Consider the following 20,491-nt stretch of genomic DNA (forward strand, 5'->3'; position numbering starts at 1 on the left):
TTGTATGGAGTTAATGGTAAGGGTTGTTTTAATGGGTAGAATGTGATATTGTGGCAGTATCCTACATCGTAACCCAAGCGTGGGGGCCAGCACTGTTTAGATGCTGTTTGCTGCTGTCACAGGAATGCTCTTGTAACAACACCAACCAAACAAAGGGTTACTAGGAGGATACTGTAGTTTGCCAAGAGCACATTTTGCTGATGTCAGCAACCCGGAAGGTAAGTTGATTTTGACCATATGTAGGAATAGACAGCAGAGGGATAATGCACAGCACTGCTGGGTGTGGTTTTACAGGGATTTAAGCAAGTGCCAACTAGCAAAATAAGCAGGGCAAGGAGATTAATTACCTGCAAAGGTGCCTGTTCAACTCTCCATAGTGCTGGGTTATGGAATAGATGTTACTAGCAAGCATTTTGCTTAATCACCTAATTACGCAAAAAATAAATACATTATATAAAATACTATGTTAATTAAATACAGCTGAGTGACAGTCTGCTCCACCCTATCCTTCTACGCGCACACAGGCACTTAGCACCGCAGTTAGAAGTTTTCTCTCTCCAGTTCCACATTCTGAAGCACTGGCAAAAAAAGTTACTGAGTAGCAGTGCTGCTGGTTCGGCAGACACGGAATTACCTGCCCAGGCCCAGCCCAGGAGGTGCTGTGGTATTCAGTGCCAGTCACACAGGTTCACAAGGAGACAGGGAGGACGTAGCATGAATCCTTTCCTATATCCCATGTCTGAAGATCGAGCCTGACGTGGGGCAAAGTAAGTTTACATTACCCCCACCTCCGTCTGTTTTGTAAACAGTGTGGTGGGATGTGAGCCTGTTTCTGTCTGGTGCACTTCAGAACAGATTAAAGCCCAGCACTCCTAGTGTATTACCAGATCACTTGGTGATCAATAAGCATGACTGTACTGAAAGACATGCATGCGTTTATATGTGGTGAAATGCAAAGTTTTCACACCTACTTAACTTGAGATTAAAATTGCCTAATGCGTTGTGTGCCTTACTTCTATAAGGAAAAGTCCATTTTCTTTGAGATTTAGAAACTCTTTTTGTTGCCCCAGCTGTACTCACAAGGGAATATTTTGCAAATAACAGCATTGTGAGCATGTATTTTGTTTGGCTGTGAGTGCTGTCAGCGGATTCAGGAAGTGAAGTCAGAAAAAGGCAGGGTTTCAAACAGGGCAGGCTACACCGAAATGCCTAGGCAAAGAGCCTCTAATCAGAACAACATGTTTGGGCTACAGAAATATTAATTAGAACTTGGGTCTGCACAAAAACAACCAACTCCTCACACTTCTATCCCATGAACTGAAGTGAGCTGCGAGGAGGACAGAATAATTCTAAATCCAAAGTACTTGTCACTACAGAAACAATAGTAACCATCCAACTTATTCCAGTGGAGAAGTGTTAGATGCCAGCCAGATTTAATGTCAGAGCATTGTAGCAGTTATTGACATAGTCCTTCATCCTTGAGTCGCTCAATTCTCCGCAGGTCAAAAAATACTGACCTCAAAATACAGCACTTCAGTACCAGTGTGCATTCAGGCAGTGTGTCCCCACTTAATGATGAAGATGAGATGAGATGCCATAATTTCCTATAGAATTATAGGAACCCGCCAAGACGCACAGCCATCACTGTTCCTATTCACTAATAACCTGCCATCACTATTCCTCTAAACCTGTGTGGAAACCAGACTGACAGTTTTGTCTTATGCAGAAGCCTAAGGAATCCATTAAGATAATTGTTTTCTGAAAAAGTAAATAAGCCTTTCAATAAAGTACATTGCTGCATATGCATTAATGATCTTATCCTCCCAGCAGCGGAGGAAGCAGAGAATCTAATTTGCAGGCAGCCGGGTTAGTTGTACAGCAGGCTTACATCGCTTATCTAGCATCGTGCAGCACATGCAGAGGCTGCACAGTGCAGTGTGAAGCCTGAACCAGCAGCAGAACTGGAAGGTGTGTCCAGCTGGATCAGCACAGCACTCTGCCCACTGAATAACCTGAGCCAGGCTGCAGGTTTATTAGCTGGGCAGCATTAATGAGCAGCCTGCGGAGGCGGGTGGACCGGCTCAGGCCAGAGCAAGCTTGGGCATCCTGGAGTAGTTACAGCATGGAGCGAGGTGTCCCACGGCCAGAAGTACATGGCAGAGCTGAAAAACCAGAACATTTATCTTTGATACCAAGGTGAATGCCTTCCCTGCTTTTCATCTCTTCCTTCCTATCCCCAAGACAGGTATAAAACAGCGTAGATTTACCAACAACTAGAAATTAAACCAGTTCAGGCAAAGTTTCTCTATTAAAAAAAGTTACAAACAACATAAGTGAATGCAAAATGCTGCTAATGAACAGATGGACAGTAAGGAATAATATTTGAAATTATTGTGTACACAAATCCATTATGAAACAGAATACGTCTTATTAACATCAGCTATGGGACAGGGAGAGGGAAGATGGTATTCGTGTTCCAGCTGAAGAAAAGGAAAATGTAGGTGGGTCGCATTGTGGGAAGGTGATCATTCCAGAGATGTGCTCTTGTTTCTACAAACTGCATGCACTGCCAACAGCACTGCCTGCCCCCGAGGGTGGAGGCCATCCCAATTCCACACGTACGTATTATTGCTGACATCGACATCACAATATATTCTCGGAGCAGAGCTGGTGCTTCTTACAAAGAGAACTTGTAAGAAGTCATCGCCTCAGTTACCATGATAGCCTCTGATTACCTATGCACACCTGGGCTCTCTTTTCCAGTTTCACACATTACTCTTTGCAGTACAATTTTTGTTAAGGAATGATGGCACTACATAAATCAAACTAGGTCCCTTAAGTATTCCAAATACTAGAAAACAGTCGCAGTGGGAAAACAGAGCTTTTTAAAAAGTTAACTGAATATTCAAAACAATGATGACTTTCTTAGCCATAGAGTAACAGCAGACACTGGGCAGGAAACTAATTAAAGAAAATGAGTGAAGAAAGTAACCTACTATTGAAGTCTTAAGGCAGAATTGAGTAGGTTCTGACCTGACGTGATTAATCCAAATCTACACAAAAATACCTCAGAACTAACTGTGGATGAGAGCAGAGGAAGAATTAACATTTATCTTCCTCTGTCCCACAGTTATTTTGTGTTTCGAGCCTTGAATTCTCCAGGCAATTTTTATGTTAATTCCATAAACAAAAGGACCAAAAATTTGCTAGAAACTCCTTCAAACTGACCTTTCTTCTTTATTCTCTTTCAAATTTAAAAGAATTCCTGTGAAATTGCAGCACAATAACACCAAAGATGTGGGAAATGAGACGCAATTCCAGCAGATGGAGCTCAAAAGCAAACAGTGCTGGAACGCACTGCACGGAGGCTTGCAGCACGAGCTTTTGTGTAAATGGTGGAGCAGCCAGAGAAGACTTCAGGTGAAACCTGCAATCATGCAAACCTTCTCAGATCGATGCATTTTAGCTGCTTCACTTAGATCTTGAAGCAACCACTGCAAGTAGTGGGAGATCCTGCATCATTGTGACCACAGAATAACCCCAGCTATTTCAGAGGACACTACGGTTCAAAACCCAGCATCTACGAGCTTTGAATTTGCATCCAGGATGCCAAACTAATGAGGATGAGGACTGTTACTGTGCTTCCTGTGTCTCAGCTAAGGCATGAAAACATGCACGATGTAGTTATCTACTGAATGTTGCCATTCAAACTCACACAGCGATGCAGGTAGCAGCCACACTGAAAAGAAGTGACTTCTCCACTAGAAGGATTAGCAGGAGGTTGAAAAGTGCAGCCCTGCACTACAGAAGTTAGAGATTACCTGGAGAAACTTCTCTAAGTTTCTGACCTCTGTGTGACCACAAATCAAAGCACTTTGGCAGCTTTTGAATGAAAAGCTCATTTTTGTTTCTGTCCAAAAGTAGTTTTGGAACTTTTAACACTAGTAAAAATTGCAAGCTGCTGCTCTCCCTGTACAAACTCTGGTTGTTTTGTTTTTACCTTCAGAAGTGAAATAAGGAAAGTTCCTCTTGAAACAAAGCCATAGCACTTCAAAGGTATGGGTCAGGATTTATTCAGTTTAACTTCTGACAGTGAGTTTTCTAGGTTAGGAGACACCAGGAGCTCTCTTTGGACTTAACAGAGTCCAACAGTGCATACATCTTCAGAGAGTGAGCTGGGTACATGAAGTAGCAAGCTGGGAGTACCCACAACTCAGCTGTCTGGTTCTTTAACTGAAAGGCTTTTGGTCAGATAGGACAAAACCTGGGTCTGATTTACCTGATTAGAAAAAGGAGGCCTTTCCTTCTTCTGAACAGAAAAGTTCATAACCATCATGTGGTAATGACAAATGAATTTCTGTACACAAAACGCTATTCTACTGCATCACACACCAAAAGTACACCATTTTCCCCATCTAGAAACAGCAAGGTGTCCCTTTACCATTCAAAACATTAACCGTTCAAAACTCCTTACAAGAAGTAATTAACAACAAGATTCATTACAAACCCTCCCTTGGTATGTCTGGGCCTCAGTCAAGATATGATCCTTATCACACTGAATAAACACATAGAGTCTGACCCAAATACCTAAAGGGGAGAAAAGGAAACGTAATTCTCAAGGCCAAATGCATCTCTTGTTTGGATCTGCTGTCAAACAGATTGCCAGCTCTCCTTGTTTTCTGATTGAAGGAGACAATTTCTAAATATGAATATTCAAGTTATTTAACAAAGTACTTTTATCCACAAAAACAAACAAACAAAACTATACAAGGCTATACATGAAGCATAGCTGGCTTTGGTACAAGAGTTTACAGTTAGCTTGCAACAAGGTCGTTGACCAGAGCAAACCCTTGGCAAGTTAAAAGCAAAGTTTCCTTCTTTAGATGACAGAAAATAAACAGAATTCAGTGGTCTTGGTCCAGTTTCCTTCTCCTTTAAGCAGAGATTTTCTAACCCATATCTTTCCAGTGCAGCCCTGCAGGAAGCAGTACATCTTTATCTAACTTCCCACCACATTGGTTCTCAAGGCTGTGAAAAATGGACCACCATTCAACTATGCAGATTCAGCTGGGCTTGTAATATTCCAGCTTGGTTAGAGACTTGTGAATTATATTTGCCACTCGTGCCCTCCCCAGTGCAGCTAAGTGTGGCATATTAAGGGAAGTGCCCCTGACTGAGCTTCACCACTATGTATAGCTGTTACTTCCACGTACTTTTGCAAAAGTAACAATAAGGTTGCCTGCTTTGGCTCTTTTCTTCCCAAGGTAACGACGGACAGTTACCAAAAACTAGCCCAAATCCAAAAGATGCTGGGTAGAAATAGCAGCTCTGGAAATCAGACCACTGATAAATACTGTGAAGAAAGCATGTTTTAAAAATCATACTCTCTTCTTGTTTGAGAAACAGGGATCGCTGGCAACCTCCAAACTACCAGGGATTGAGACAGAACTCTTTAATTCATTCTTCCCAACTTCAATTATGCTGCAAAAATGCCCAGGCACATCTTGCACCAGTTTTATAACTTAATTTTCATTCACGCTTTTGGTTAAACAAGCTCAACTTCCCATATGGACAAAGCTATAAAACGTGGTTTGACTTTCACAGGGAACAATTTTCCTGCACCCATTAACTTGACTTGGGAACTGAGTCCTTAGTATACCTGCTTATGAAACTGCTTTTTGTGAGATGACTAACTTTGTGCATATATATTTAAAATTATTTAAGAGGGCAGTGAGGTTATTATTCTAAGTCTTATAAATGGAATTCCTTGCACATGCTCCTGATGTTGGCTTCCATGCCTGTTTTGAATTTACTTACAAAATGTATCAGCACACCCAAAACTTGTTACAAGCCATTTCCCCGGCCCCCTCTGTTGGCTGTTTTATCATTCTTACATGCAGAAATTGCTTCTGTGTTTTTCACTGCACAGGAAATGCCAGACTGGCAATATGAGAAAGGCTTGCTTTTTAGCTTAATGTCAATTGTTCTTTCTTCCACGGTTACGTGCCTGTGGGCTGGATGTGGCATCTGGGTTCATGGAATGCTCTTACTCTCAGCATGTATGGTATCTACTTGCAAAGCCAGTTACTTCTCCAATCCAACTGCAAAAGGTAACAATGACAAAATAAAATGACAAAAGGAATAACATAATGAGCTCAGGGAATGGAAGATGTAACGCAGTTACTCTTTTTCTGTTAGAAACAGCTCAATCCCTAAATCTGCTGCAAATTAAGAACATATGCATCTCAGTTTAGGAACAGTAATGCCTGGTTTTCTGTGGTCTTTCTTATGGCATTCTCTCCTGAAATTTAGTTATAAGTGTTTTGACAGGTCTGCAGTCTGATCTAAGAAGCAAAAGCTAATGTTATCCCCTTTGGGAGTGCACTGTGCAGTGCAGCCACAGAAGTGCAGGCCTGCCAACCTGTGAGAAGCATAGCATTGCTGTCTTTGTCCTTTAGGAGAGTCTAACTTCTGTAATAGCAGTATGATCAAAGGGCACTCAGATGAAATAAAACTCCTTGTCCTGTACCACTGTGTAGAAACAGGAACAACCAAGATCAAGCAATTAACACTCAAAAATAGAAGCAAATTCCTCACTGTTTCTAAAGTTGAGCTGATATAATGTCAGACAATATCACTGCAAGAGGTGAAAGCAGAAGGTCTCCACGTAGCCGTAAAAATGGTCACTTTCACAACACAACAAAAAATGAGAGTTTATAGTGCTGAAACCCCCAAATACATTAAAGGCTGTTTAAATTAATGAGAAGAGTCAGAACAGAAGCAAACTCCCTGAGTACTTTAATACCTTCTCATTTCTTTGTCAGTCATCAGTATTTGCCTACTCTAAAGCCTATAAATGATTATATACTCAAATATATTTTGATTCATTAATTAAAATAAATTAAGCTATGTTTAAACATTGCTATACTTTGATCTAAAACTGGAGAACTATGAAAGGCTTCTCAGCACTACAAAAAACCTGATTCTTTCAGTTCATTTGCCTAATATACGTTTGCCATGCCTAAAGTCACGAGCCTCATCCTAATCTTGAACGCTGGCATTATTTGATACTTCAGAGAGGAATCCCAGAGTGTGAAGCCTGGATTCTTAATTGAAGCCAGCTGTTACACAATAACTCAACATGTGTGGGATTTTCCCACTCAGTGAAAATGAAAACTGGAAGGTTTTTTTGTTTTTCTTTTTTTTTGGGGGGGGGGGTTGTTGTTTGTTTGTTTTTTAATAGGAGATTAAACATCCATTGTGGGATGGCTTCTTCTAAATGAAGGCACAGAAACGATCACATTGGGATCCCTCAGTAATGTGAAGATGATGCCATGCCACATAGCTGCATTTGTTATTTCATGCCTTGTCCATGTTATGGCTTAGCTTACAAAGGGATGCTGCCTTTTCTAGCTTTCCATCTCACTGAACTATACACTTTGCTTGAAGCTGACAGTGTGCAAGTCAATGTTTGTCCTTCCAGCATCACGGTGAAACCCTGTTCCTTAATCTGTAAGATGTGCTGCTACTGAAGCTCTGGTCCAGGGGCAGAGGGCTGTGGAAGGTAAAGGGTTAAGCAGCAGACTGCCCAGCAGAGCTGTTTGGCTTAGTGGGCTTCTGTGAAAACAAACCTTGCACCAAACATTTTTAAATACTTATACTGCATATAACATTTTATGTCATATATTGGTATGATAACAAGCTATATGTGGGCAATTATGAGGAAATTGTACATCCTGCTATTAGAAGCAGGTTCCCTAATATCCAATAGAATATTCTAAAGCATATTTATTTCCTTCTGAATACCATGCACTGAAGGGCATTGGGGGTGGGAGAGGTGTATACATATATTTACACATCTACGAAATCCTACCAATACATTATTAAAACACAGAACAAAAAATAGCACTGAAATATATAGATTTCCAACACTATTTTGATCACAAAAAGACAGGAAATGGGCTCCAGAAGAAAAGCTCTGTTCTACCAGATGGTAGATAAAGGGTTAAAACAAGCACTTAAAAGTAACAGAAAGTTTTCCTGTAAACTCCTTCTATGGTGTGATCCAGGGGAAGGTCCAACTTAAGTGCTGGATGTTCATACAGGATTTCCTATGACTAATGCTGTCAGCATTCAAAACTTTTAATTTAAAATGTGGGCGTTCTACACAGATAGGAAATTTACCATTTACAATTTCTTACTTGAAAATGAATGAAAACGACTCTGATTTTCAGATTCATTCTCCGTACGTGGAATGGCAGCAGAAGAAAAGGAAGTCACTAAGTGGCATATGCTGGGACTGCCTGCCAAGCGTTTACACAAGTCCCTTCTATCTGGATGGGATCCACAGGAAGCTTGTACAGGAAGGACTTTTCCTTCCTTATTTTTGAAAAGCTTTGTTGGATGGAAATTATGCCAGTGAGTAACAGAGGGGAAGGGGGGAGCAGACAACTATTCTGATGGGTCCGGTGCCAATCCTTGCAAAACTGAAAGTCATACTGATGTAGCAGCAATGCAACCTGTTGGAAAAAACACAGGTCCCAATTCAAAACTCCTCCATTTGCCAGTATTTCTAGCAAATAGACTTTGTATATAGTCTTCAGAAAGCTTGCTCTGCATTCTCTCGTAAGATCTCATAATAAGATCTCATAATCACATAACTCTCAGATAGGTTTAAAATAGGGGTATTTTATTGAATTACACGTGAAATGAATATAGTTTGAGCTGTCACAACAATATCCCTTCCTTCATTTCTTAATGTCACACTGATCCTATTTTCACAGTGCTATATTAACACTTAGTTGAAACGAAGCTTTCCCTGCTCTTATGACACAAGGTAAAAATAAGGTTGATTATTCAGCTCTTCTCTTACTGTAGCTACTTCACTGTGCAAGAACTTCCTAGAAATCACTTTATGTTCCTTAATCTGAGTCTTTTAAAATCCCTGGGGGAAACATTACTGTTCTTTGCATATTATGGTATATACATATTGAGCCAAAGACTTCACTGGGAACCATGACAGCAGAAAACAGACCTACAGGTAGGCAATGGCTCCAGATACCACTTCAGCAACAGCTATGTCAGCTGACAGGAGTCCCAGCTTTATCCCTGAGAGTCCTGTAAGCCTAGAATGGCTATTTAGGTAAGGGAATAAGAACAAACAAACAAGCAAACAAAACCCCTTTCTCAGATAGGAAGCCCTTCTACTGCACAGCAAAGGAGGCAGAATTGTAAATAGGTGGATTTGATGACAGAAGAAAAATGGTTGAAGAGGAGTCTTTAGAAAGGTTTAATATAGCGTTCAAAGGAATAAGAGGGAAGTAGCACAGGGGACAATGGAAAACAACAGAAGTATTAGAAAGAATGATTGAAGAGTAAGCAGCTCTTGCAGAGGCTTTTGGTAGAGGTGTGCAATTTTCTCCAGCTGGACATTAGAACTAAACATTAAGAGCATGAAAGCTATTATTAAAAAAACAAAGAAGGATGCTGGCATAATGAGTCAAGCTTATGCTTTGTCCACACAGTAGCTCTGGCACAGGTAACAACCATCATCTGCTGTGAAAAAAAAAGTATTCCTAGAGGAAAGACAACCCATGCTGATATGATTCTGTTGCTCTTGTGACCAAAGGAAACCTATTGGTACAGCAAACATTTCTGTGCTCACAGCAAGCACTACAGGAATAAGGAATAAGAAGCAGTTTAAGGAATGAGGAGAGGTCTGAAATGAAAGCTCTGGTTCAGATGAGAGTGTGTTTGATTTGCAAAATGATGGAAACTGAGGGGGCAGCTGGGTCATGCCTTTCCCCTGCTGGATGAATCACTCTTTGAATGGAAATTTGAGTAGGAAGACATAATGGCTTGGGAACAAAGAGCGCTGCCAGAATATCACAGGTGCAGCTGAACAGAGAAGGATGTTTTGGGATATGCCAAGGGAAGCAAACGCCATGAATCTGGAGGAGTTGTCAGGCTTTTGTGATTTAGGGAGCTACCCAAATCAGCACAAGTGTTTCTCATGGAAGCAGACAGGAGGAAGGCTGAGGTCCTGATTCAGTGCAGCAATCAGACCCTTCATGTTTAAGCATAGTACTGAATTCAAAAAGAGAGGAACTGCTCATGTTTTACTAAGGCTCCTGGAACTCAAACTTACCCTCTGCTCAAGCACCTCTCCGTATTTAAATACAGACTTACACATTTTCTGAACTGAAGCTAAGAATACAGATGCTGGCACACAAGGAGACACAGCCAGGCTGATATCAACTTACTATTTCTCTAAATATAGAATTCTGGATCCAAAAAAGTATCAAAGACAAGAGAGTGACCTAGAGGATTCACAATGAATAACTCGGGGATCAGGGAATATAGGAACCATTTTCAAGGTTAACAGGAAAAGAGACAAGAATCAAAGCTAGAATATTAAGTTCTTTGAGTTCTTTGCTATGAGAGGTGAGGTGCTGGAACAGCTGCCCAGAGAGGCTGTGGGTGCCCCGTCCATGCCTGGAGGTGTTCAAGGCCAGGTTGGATGGGGCCCTGGGCAGCCTGGGCTGGTATTAAAAGTGGAGGTTGGTGGCCCTGCGTGTGGCAGGGGGTTGGAAATTCGTGATCCTTGAGGTCCCTTCCAATCCAGGCCATTCTGTGATTCTGTGATAATTTTAAAAAATGAAAATCAAGGAGGACTAAGATGACAACTGTAGAAGAAGCAAGAGATGCAGAGAAGCTTCTCCAGGTCCAGGTGTTCCAGCTGCCTTCAAGCAACTTGAAGGGGGAATGGCTGAGCCCCCAGTCCCTGCTATCTGCTCTCAGCAGTAGCTTTTTCTTACTGGTGGTGTTACTACAACCTCCAACTTACCCCCACTAACTCAGAAGATTGTTGACAACAGAAAATGCTCTGCCTTTTTTACAGAGTAATTATGAATTCATTCTTCTTAACAGAATAAGAGAAGCTTGGGGTGGTTTTCCACACCTAATTCAGAAGTTTTCTATTTCTTTACATTCAGGAAAAACAACAGCGGTGGAACTAAAATAAATGGAGTTGAAAATTCTGTTGACATAACAAATACAATTTATATACATAAATGGATTCCTCAGAGAGAGTAAAATTTCAGTGTGTGCATAGGTAGACTTCATTGGCAAGACATTGTTTAGGTACACGTCTGTGCTATGTCTGATGCCTGACATCTAACTGTAATAACTTAATAAATAACAGCAATTAAAACTGCTTTATGATGTAGCAAAACATCATTTCCTTTCAAAGTCACATTAGTCTCCATTAATCTCTGCAGCACTTTCTAATAGGTACAAGCAATATTCTGCTTGCATACAGCTGCCTTCTGTGGGAGATCTGGTGGCACTGCCATAGGCACCTTCTGGGAGCAGCCCCATGCCTATGGGGGGCAGCTGAAGAACTTCCACAGAGCATTTCCTTCTGTAAGATTTCACTGACTAAGTGTGCGTTCCCAACTCCAAACCACAAAGGCCTGTTTAAAAATGTAAAAAAATCTGCCTGTTAAGAAAAAAGTAGAAAAGAAAGCCAGTTTGCTGATCCTTGAAGATGCCTCAGCATTTAGTAACAGTGCTTTTACATCGTGTGCATTTAGCGTTAGTGATTTGAGTAACAACTTTCCATAAAAGCTAACAGAGTTAGTTTCTAAATTTAAATTAAGATTGTGACAGTAAAGATTTCTGCAGAATAAGTACATATAGAAGCACACTGCTCATGATAGTCAACAGAAAAAAAATGATCCTTTTTCTTTTTTGATCTTTGCATGATGTAAATTTCATCGTGTCATCAGTAACAATTTTCCTGTTTGTTTCAGAGCAATTTTAATTCTCCTTATTACATTTCAAAACAGGCACGCTGCTTTCCCTTAGCTCTGTGAAGCTGAAGTAGAAAGCTTTCTTCCTTCTACCTCCCCTATGCAGCTTCTTGGAAAAATACCTGGCAAGGAATTCCATGGAAAGTTATGGAAAAACACCTACATCTGATTATTCAAAACTAAACTGTAAAAAAAGCCTTCAAGGTTATTTGGTCACTCTTCTGAAAGTTTACTAATTCACACTGGACAAGAAAACCAATCCTAGTCCTCACTTTGGATGATTCATGCCTATGAAGCCTTGTATCCACAGTTCAATCCGGATCCACAGTCAGTCCTATCAGCATGTAAGGCCACCAGAGGCACGTTACTGATGTGTGCTGCTCTCTTAGAGTCGCCCCAGGACTGGAACTGCAGAAAAGAATACGTTCATCTTTGGAAAAAGAACATTTTGTATTGTAGAGATGCAGCACTTTACATGATCTTTGTGTGTTTACACTTGAGGAAAGTGTTAGGATAACATTTGTGCCTTGTATTGGAAATAAAGTATCTACATTATTATACCTGCTGCTGTATTGTTAGTTAGTACCTCAGAGGCATCCATGACTATTGGACAAGGCAGGGGAGCAGTGCTGCCTGCAAGGCAGCTCTTTAGAGACAGGACCTGGCACAGGGGACTCTGCAGGAGCAGCTATGGCAGGCAGTGTGTGAGCTGCACAGGAGATAAGAGGGGAGCCCAGTGTGCCAGGCTGAGGTGCAAAACACGAGGCTGGACGGATCAGCTTTCCCCTCCCTCCAGGAGGCCCCAGCTGGCGCGCATGTTCTCTGTGTGCCACTCCAAGGGTGGCACTGCCCTATGGAATACTTCTTTAAATCCCTTTAAAGCACAGAGACGTCCCAGCACCAGGAAGGCCCCACATCTCCTGGTCCACTCTTGACAGAAACCTGACTTAACACAAACAAGATCGCTCAGTGCCAGAGCTCCCCTTTGGACTTCCCTAACTCACTGCAGTTACTCTTTATGCAAAACTAAGAGCTAAGCTTTGTCTCTCTTGCAGACATTCTGACTAGTCAACTTCTCTACCAGTGTTATAATAAGTACATTCTAATCATCGCCACAAACACTTCGAGCACTGCTGCTTCTCTGTCTGACTATGCCTAAATATAGTTCAACCTCAACCAGCCAGGTCACTTAGATTTCTGATTATCCAAAACAAAGCATGATTCCTGAGCTCTGTTTAATAGTGATGATGCCTTGATTACCCTGATATATTTCCTATTCCTCACGGTGTTCAGATAATGATGTTGGCTTTACTTTCTCTTGGAAATGGGTTATTCTACAGCAAAGATATGTTCCTAATAAGCAGTTGGCATTACTGCAAACAACTGTCTTAAATGAAATCGAACTCCACACTGGGAAATATAAAAATATTGCAGTGAGCAAAACTGTGATATTAATGTTTGGCTTTCTATCCATTTTATCAAGAAAATGCCCTGGGGAATACAAGCAGTTACTGGCAGTCGCTGGGTTTCAGCAGAAGGCAGTGAGTGCGGTGCAAGGCTCCAGTGCTGGCTGGAGAAAGGCTGACCTCTGCAGGATCCTCGGGCCCAGAGAGCTGCATCCCGGACGGCAGTCAAACAGTGTGCAAGGTGTACTTTTGGCTGCTTTCATCTTTGAGAAATTAAAATAAAGAAAATTAAATGTGTGCTTGATGATGACATAGCAATATAAAATAAGCTCGAAAACACAGGCACGTGTTAATTTAAGAAATAAACGCTCATCTTTGAGAAGTCAGAAAACAATACTTCAAAGGAGCAAGACTTCAAAGCCCTCCGTAACTTCAAAGCACTGCACCACCGTTAATGAACACACAGGACATGTCTGTGAGGGAGAAAAAAATTTCCTATTTTAATGCTTGTGTAAACAGGGAGCAGAGATGAAGTGATTTGCCCAAGGACACGTGTAAGCAGCAAAGCTGGGACTCCAGGTATGAACGAAGTGGCTCGAGCTGCGTTCCTCAGAGCAGCCACAGCAGGGTTCAAGCAGGCATTTGATGGTCCCCAATGGAAACCCACTCAGCAGAGACATAACTGCAGATCCTTCCTATCAGTAGCATCACCTGCCCTTTTTCAGGCCTGCTCTAAACAATCACGTTGTTCTCAGCTGGCATCCTCCTACAAAGTCATTGCTAAGTATGCACAGATCTATAAAAATGATGTCTTTTCTGTCTAACCATATATTCAGAGAGCATTATTTCTGCATTTAATGATGATGTGAGAGCTTAAATGTGTTATTCAGGACTTCTGTCATGACAGCCTGCTCCCTGCAGGGATCCCAACAGCACATGATCAAAACACAACCAGCACACCTACAGCACAGAGCTTTCCCAGTGACTGGGGAATCAGAGCCTGCATCAGTACCAATCTGAGTTTTATTCCATGTCCTTCTGGAGTAAAACAAAGTTTCCTTGATGCATGTATGCTCATCTGCTATGTCCCCATGACTGTGAACACAAAGACCCTAAAAAGTGCTCTAATTTGAAGAAGACAGAAGCAAAGACCACCACTTTCTTTTATTTTTAGAATAACATAATAAGGAACAGCCCTTGGATTTGCAGAGCTGAAGATGCCAGTGGAAAGAAAAACAACACATGAAGTACACTGCAAGGAAAAAACAAACCTCCTCATGCCCCTCAGACATCAAATAAGTGTAAAAGTTAATAGAGAATGCCAAAGGTCTGGCTTAGTAATAAGAAATTTTGCCATTCAGACTTCTAATGAAGAGCTTCCTGGAAGTCCTACACATATATGGTCTCATGCACTTAATTAAAGGAACACAGATATGGAACCTTAATATATTTCCTTTCCCTAAAACATTTATATGCCAAATAAGTAGAGTAAATAAGTTTTGAAGATATCAAGAAAAAGCATACTTCAAACAGCCAGTTATTAATCTCTTATTCATCTATACAACAAGCTTCCAAAACTTCCTTGACGAACGCGATTCCTGTTTTAACAGAGAATTTCCTCATGTCACCTCCACACGAAGAGCTTTTAAAAATATATCCAGAATTACGATTTGCAGACTAAGATTTGCACAGTAACTGGCCAAGTAATTGGCTGCATACTATTCTCTAAAAGCCCAGTTTCCCACTGGCTCTAAACAGCCACTGCACACACAGGGCTCCGCTGTCCCCCCCCACGGCCGGTTAGGGGCACTGCACCTTTAATGCCTGCTGGTTTATTAGCACAGTTCCTGCACATAAGGAAATTGCTGCCATACCAACAGATTCTTAAGGAATATCACAGTTGATGGCTTTAATTTTTTTCACGAGTTCCACATTTTCTGTGTGTGCCAGCTGTATTCATGACACTGCTTAGCACTCGCCATTCTCCATGGATAGGACTCAAAACTGTGAGTGCAATCAAGCACTGCTTCCTCTATTTTGCATTGGAACAATAACAGTGAAGACATAACAACCCAATCTGAGCAAACTTTAAGTAAGACCTATTACTTTACTCAAGAGATGGATATATCTGAAGTACTTTGATGAGTCAGACCTGAAGACTAAATAATTTGCAGCTCGCAGACTGAGTCATGAGCAGATATAGGAACAGTTGGACCTCCTGACAACAAACCACACTTTTCCATGTTGTGTGTTAACAATGATTAACTAAACGACAGAAGTTTACCCATCCTTGGGGCAGTGCCCCTCTTTGCATTTCAGAGGAGTTACTGGGCTTTTAAATTGGCTGTCCAATTTGCTGACTCTGTAACTGGCTGGCTTTCAAAACTTATATTAGAAGTCTTGCCTTTCTTGGCTATTTCTTCAATAAATCTTTCTTGTAAAAAGAAAAAAAAAAAAAAGAAGTTTTGCAATCTAGCTTATAAAATAGAATAAGTTTTGCAATGCAAGCTTATAAAATCAACTCATAAAAAATTAAAAATCTCATCAGTCACACTATGCCTACTGTTAAAGAAAATACAAGCAAAGGTAGCAGCATGCAATGGAAAAGGCAGTGAAAAAGACCCAGATGGCAAAATGTCCGATTTGCTTAAATAAGGTGAAGCTGTCAGCATATTTTCCTGGGATGGTTTGGGTTGGAGGGACCTTAAAAAGCACCAGACCCAACCACTCAGCTCTAGCTCTTACAGAACTGCCATCTCAGTTTCTCTCAATTGCATTCCAAATACGTAGATGGTTATTATTATATTTCCTCCTCTCCGTGAGGAATTTTGTGACCAGTAAGTTAAATGAATTTCAGCTCGATTCAAAGGTCCCACACTCACACTGAAGACTACACATACAGATTTGAAGTCTCATTTAATTATACTTTAAAAGTTTTGTACACACCTTGATCCACCTCATGGAATAGAATTAGGCTCCAGACAGACAGCAGACACAAGAATGACAGCCTTAAAGTTAAATACAGCTCACAGACCAAAGCTGTAACTCATCCTGGAAAGCCTGGAACACTTTTTACAATCAGCTGCTCTGCACAGTTCATTTTTATCTGGATCTTCGTGGTTTTATTTCATTACATGACAGAGATTTCACCTACAGTGCATGCAAAGGGTACTCCTTCATTTAACACTGTGCAAGTATGCAAACACAGCAACAGTAACCATGCTGTCCATTTTCTCTTGTCAGGTCTAAAAGCCTGGACAACTGGGAACCACAAAGAACAGCGTGGCCCAAAGGAACCTGATAAACCAATATCTGCTATTCAAATATCAGCTCCACAAAAGCATTTTTTCCCTCCCTAACTTTGCATTAAAAAGTCTGGAAGAAGTCTTCCAAATGGAAGATCTTTACATATCATGGGTTTTTGTTTTGTTATTGAGCCTCACTTGTTGCTAAGGAAGAACAGAGAAAATCAAGGGACTTCTTCCAGAACTAAAGGTGAGTTTTGGTTTCTTTCTCATTCTTTAAAGATGTATTATTGAACTACAGTGATTGCTGGTTCAGAGTTCTATCAAAAAGATTCACAGAATGGCTTGGGTTGGAAGGGACCTCAAGGATTGTGAAGCTCCAACCCCCCCACCGCAGGCAGGGCCACCAACCTCCCCGTTTAATACCAGCCCAGGCTGTGCAGGGCCCCATCCCACCTGGCCTTCAACACCTCCAGGGACGGGGCACCTCTCTGGGCAGCTGTTCAGCATCTCACAGGCAGTGATGTGACCCCACTTTGATACTTTGCATTTCACTTCCAATGTTAAACAATAGTTCCGTTCTCTTCTTCCTTATCAAGGTGAGCATGCATTCCACCAGCCTATTTACCAATCCATATGCAATAGAAGTCCTAAGAACCAAAAGAGAAGAGCTAATAGAAGGCATTAATGACCCTGACCACCTTCTGAGCTGCCTCATAGACAATGGCATTTTTTCCCCAGAAAAAAGGATGGTTATGAGTTTCTACAGGACACGAACAGAAAAGAACTCTCGAGTTTTAGACATCCTGGTTTCTCAAGGTGAACGAGCCTGCAGGCTCTTTTTCTATCCATGTTTAAAGCAAGTGGAGCCAAAACTTTATAACAAGATGAGAAAATATGTCAGTGAAGTAAACGAAAGCATCAGAGATGCCAGAAGACAACTGATAGGATACTTACTTGAAAGGGACAAAGTTTGGTTTGAAAAGAGCTGTGAACAGTACCAAGAAGAAAGAGAAAGTCCTCGAAGAAAAAGACACGAAGGGGCTACTAAGAAGAAAGGAAAAGAAACTCAGCTTTCAGGAGCAGCAAAACCTAGAAAACGTCATTCTGATATTGGCATCTTTGACGCAGCTGCCAAGGGTTATATTTCAGAGTTAGAGAAAACCCTGAAAGATAATGATATTAATGCACTGAACTCTTCAAATGAAACCCTTCTGCACGTTGCAGCCTCTCAGGGGCACCTAAGCATAATGGAATATTTGATCAGCAAAGGTGCTCAGGTAGATGTGATGGACCAGAAAGGGAGCACACCTCTGCACAGGGCTGCTGAGAAAGGCCATGGTGATGCAGCCAAAGTGCTTCTCTGCTGCGGGGCTCACATGTACAGTTTGGATAAAGAAGGCAAGACACCACTTCATCTGGCTGCACAGAATGACCACAGTCACATAGTGAAGATGTTCCTGAGAGAAGAAGCAAGAAGCAGTGGGAACAGACATCACTTTTTGCACATGGCAGCTCTTAAAGATGAAAGCAGTCTGGCAAAAATGCTTTTAAAGTGTGGTGCCTCCACTGATGGGAAGGATGAGAGAGGACAGACAGCTCTCAGTTATGCTGTTTCTCAGGGCTTTGAAAACACTGCAAAAGCACTGCTGGAAGCTGGAGCCAGTGTTGATTCCAGTGTGGCCGAAAGAGCCTTCAACAGCAACCACCCATCCATCTTCAAAACACTGCTAGAATATTCTAAAGATTTGCCATCGGACATAATGGAGTCAGCTCTTTTTAAAGCTGTACAGAAAAATTTGCATGGTATTGTAGCAGCTTTAGCTGACAGAGGTACAGATGTAAATGCCTACAATGAAATGCAGTACACTCCTTTACTCCTGGCGTGTGAAATGGGCAAGGCTGAATGTGCAGAAGTTCTAATCGAAAAAGGAGCAAACTTGGGAATAAAAACCCCTGCTTCAGACACAGCTTTGCACCTGGCAGTTCGGGCTGGGGCTGCCTCCATCACCAACCTGCTCCTGCACAAAGGGATGGAAGCCAATGTGACCAATCAGACCGATGAAACCCCACTCCATACTGCTGCACTGCACAACAACGGAGCATTGGTCGGCCCGTTAGTCAGCGCAGGGGCCAAAATTAATGCTGTCACTAAAGAGTTTGTTACTCCCTTGCATACTGCAAGTCAAAGAGGCAATGCTGATGTTGCCAAACAGCTGTTGCACCACAAAGCCAATGTTAATGCGAAAGATAAGCAGTCAAAATCACCTTTACATTTTGCTTGTGAAAGGGGAGATAAAACAATGGTGGAGATGCTTCTGAATGCTAATGCTGACCCCAATGCACAAGACAAGGAGAAAAAAACACCTCTGCACGCTGCAGCTCTGCGAGGCCATCTCAGTATTGTTCAAGTTCTGCTAGCTAGAAAAGGAAGACTTGGAGTTAAGGACATGGATGGATGTACTCCCCTGCACTATGCAGCCATCAGAGGAAACACAGAAGTTGTAAAAATTCTTTTGACATCAACGAAAAATAAGAATATTGATGATAGAAACATTTGGAGAAAGACTGCGTTGCATATTGCAGCAGAATATGGGCACAGCGACTTGATAAACTTATTGCTGAGTTATGGAGCAGCCATTAACGCCTTAGACAGCAATAAGGACACGCCATTGCACTGTGCTTGCAAGGCTGGTCACTTAAATGCTGTAAATTCCCTCATAAACTGGTCAGAAGGAGAAAAAGCCAATTTGCTAGCAGCTAATAGCCTCAAAAAGACCCCATTGCAAGTAGCAGAATGTAACAAAACAAAGAATCAGGCTCACATTGTCACCCTCCTGAAAAAGAAAATGTTGATGGCAAAATAAATACATAAAGCAAACATTTCTAAATGTAAAGGCAGAATTATTCTTTAATATAATTTGGAGGGTGCTGGGGCTCTGTGTGATTGAGAACAGGCAAATTAAGTCAGTAATCAGTGGGGACCATGGAAAACAGGATCTTAAACGTACCATTAAACTTTGGAGCATTGATTACATATCTGCTTTTTCCCATGAACCTCATACTTGGGATCTAAAAAGTGGCAATCTTAAATGCACTGTTTTTGACCTTCTGTAGTATAAATCACAACTCAAGTCTGCACGGATAGCTTAGTTAAACACCAGGTTCTTAACTAGCCATCTATTATGAACAAGGAGACATTTGTATCCTCAAGGATACAGAGCATAGACATGTTGGAGCTGGTAATACAGCAGTTTGGTCTGTTTAGCTCAGGCAGAACTAACTGCAAAGCACTGCTGACGGATTGCCCTGCCCTCCCTTCCAGCCTGGCCATACACTCCTGCTCCAGGCTGGATGTGGGAGCTGAGCCAGCCTATTCCACAGCTGCACCTGGACAGAAGAGAGAAGCAGGGCTACAGGCACCCAGTATCAGGCTGTACCCTGCTCAGACATCTCTGTGTGATACCCCATCGCATGGCATTAACACAACCTGGAACTATAAAAACTGATCTGTGTAGGATCACAAAATCACAAAGGCTGGAAAAGACGCCTAAGGTCACCAAGCCCAACCCACCGCACTGCCTACATCCCTCAGCACCACATCCCCACAGCCCTGGATGGCCTCCAGGCCCGGTGACCCCACCACTCCCCGGGCAGCAGTACCGGGGCTCGATGGCTCTTTCTGACAAGAATTTTCCCTAATATCCAACCTGAACCTCCACAGGCACAACTTAGGGCCTTAGTTAACTCACCCTGAGCGCTTCTCCTCAGAGCACTCCACCCCCTCCCCCCGCACCCCGAGCCCGCTCTCGCCCCGTTCAGACCCACCCTACACCTCCTCTCTCTCCCCACACGGCACCACAGCCGCTGCCCCACGCCTGGCCCTCAGCTGCCCTCTCCCCGCCCGGCGCCCCGCCTACCCAGCGCCATCTCTCCGCCTCCGACCGGCGTCTCCTCAGGGCGCGGCTTCGCCTCTGCCTGTCGCGCGTGCGCTCGCCGCCAACTGGGCATGCGCAGAGTCCCTCGA

The 20,491-nt window shown here is 42.2% G+C and overlaps 2 protein-coding genes across 2 annotated transcripts in view; one reads left to right on the forward strand and one right to left on the reverse strand.

Moving 5' to 3' along the window:
• Nucleotides 1-20,460, reverse strand: part of FGGY (FGGY carbohydrate kinase domain containing) — a 281,489-nt gene extending 261,029 nt beyond the window's left edge. The window contains exon 1 of the mRNA XM_048946340.1: nucleotides 20,385-20,460. The gene's annotated coding sequence lies outside the window, so the exon portion shown is untranslated. The remainder of the gene's footprint in view (nucleotides 1-20,384) is intronic.
• On the forward strand, nucleotides 16,984-20,153 carry LOC125693893 (CARD- and ANK-domain containing inflammasome adapter protein-like). The gene has a single exon (XM_048946332.1). The coding sequence runs from the start codon at nucleotides 17,025-17,027 to the stop codon at nucleotides 19,329-19,331; it is 2,307 nt and encodes a 768-aa protein (XP_048802289.1). The 5' UTR covers nucleotides 16,984-17,024; the 3' UTR covers nucleotides 19,332-20,153.
• Nucleotides 20,461-20,491: the final 31 nt, after the last annotated feature.

The sequence above is a fragment of the Lagopus muta genome, chromosome 5, assembly GCF_023343835.1.
Source record: "Lagopus muta isolate bLagMut1 chromosome 5, bLagMut1 primary, whole genome shotgun sequence".
Classification (NCBI taxonomy): domain Eukaryota; kingdom Metazoa; phylum Chordata; class Aves; order Galliformes; family Phasianidae; genus Lagopus; species Lagopus muta.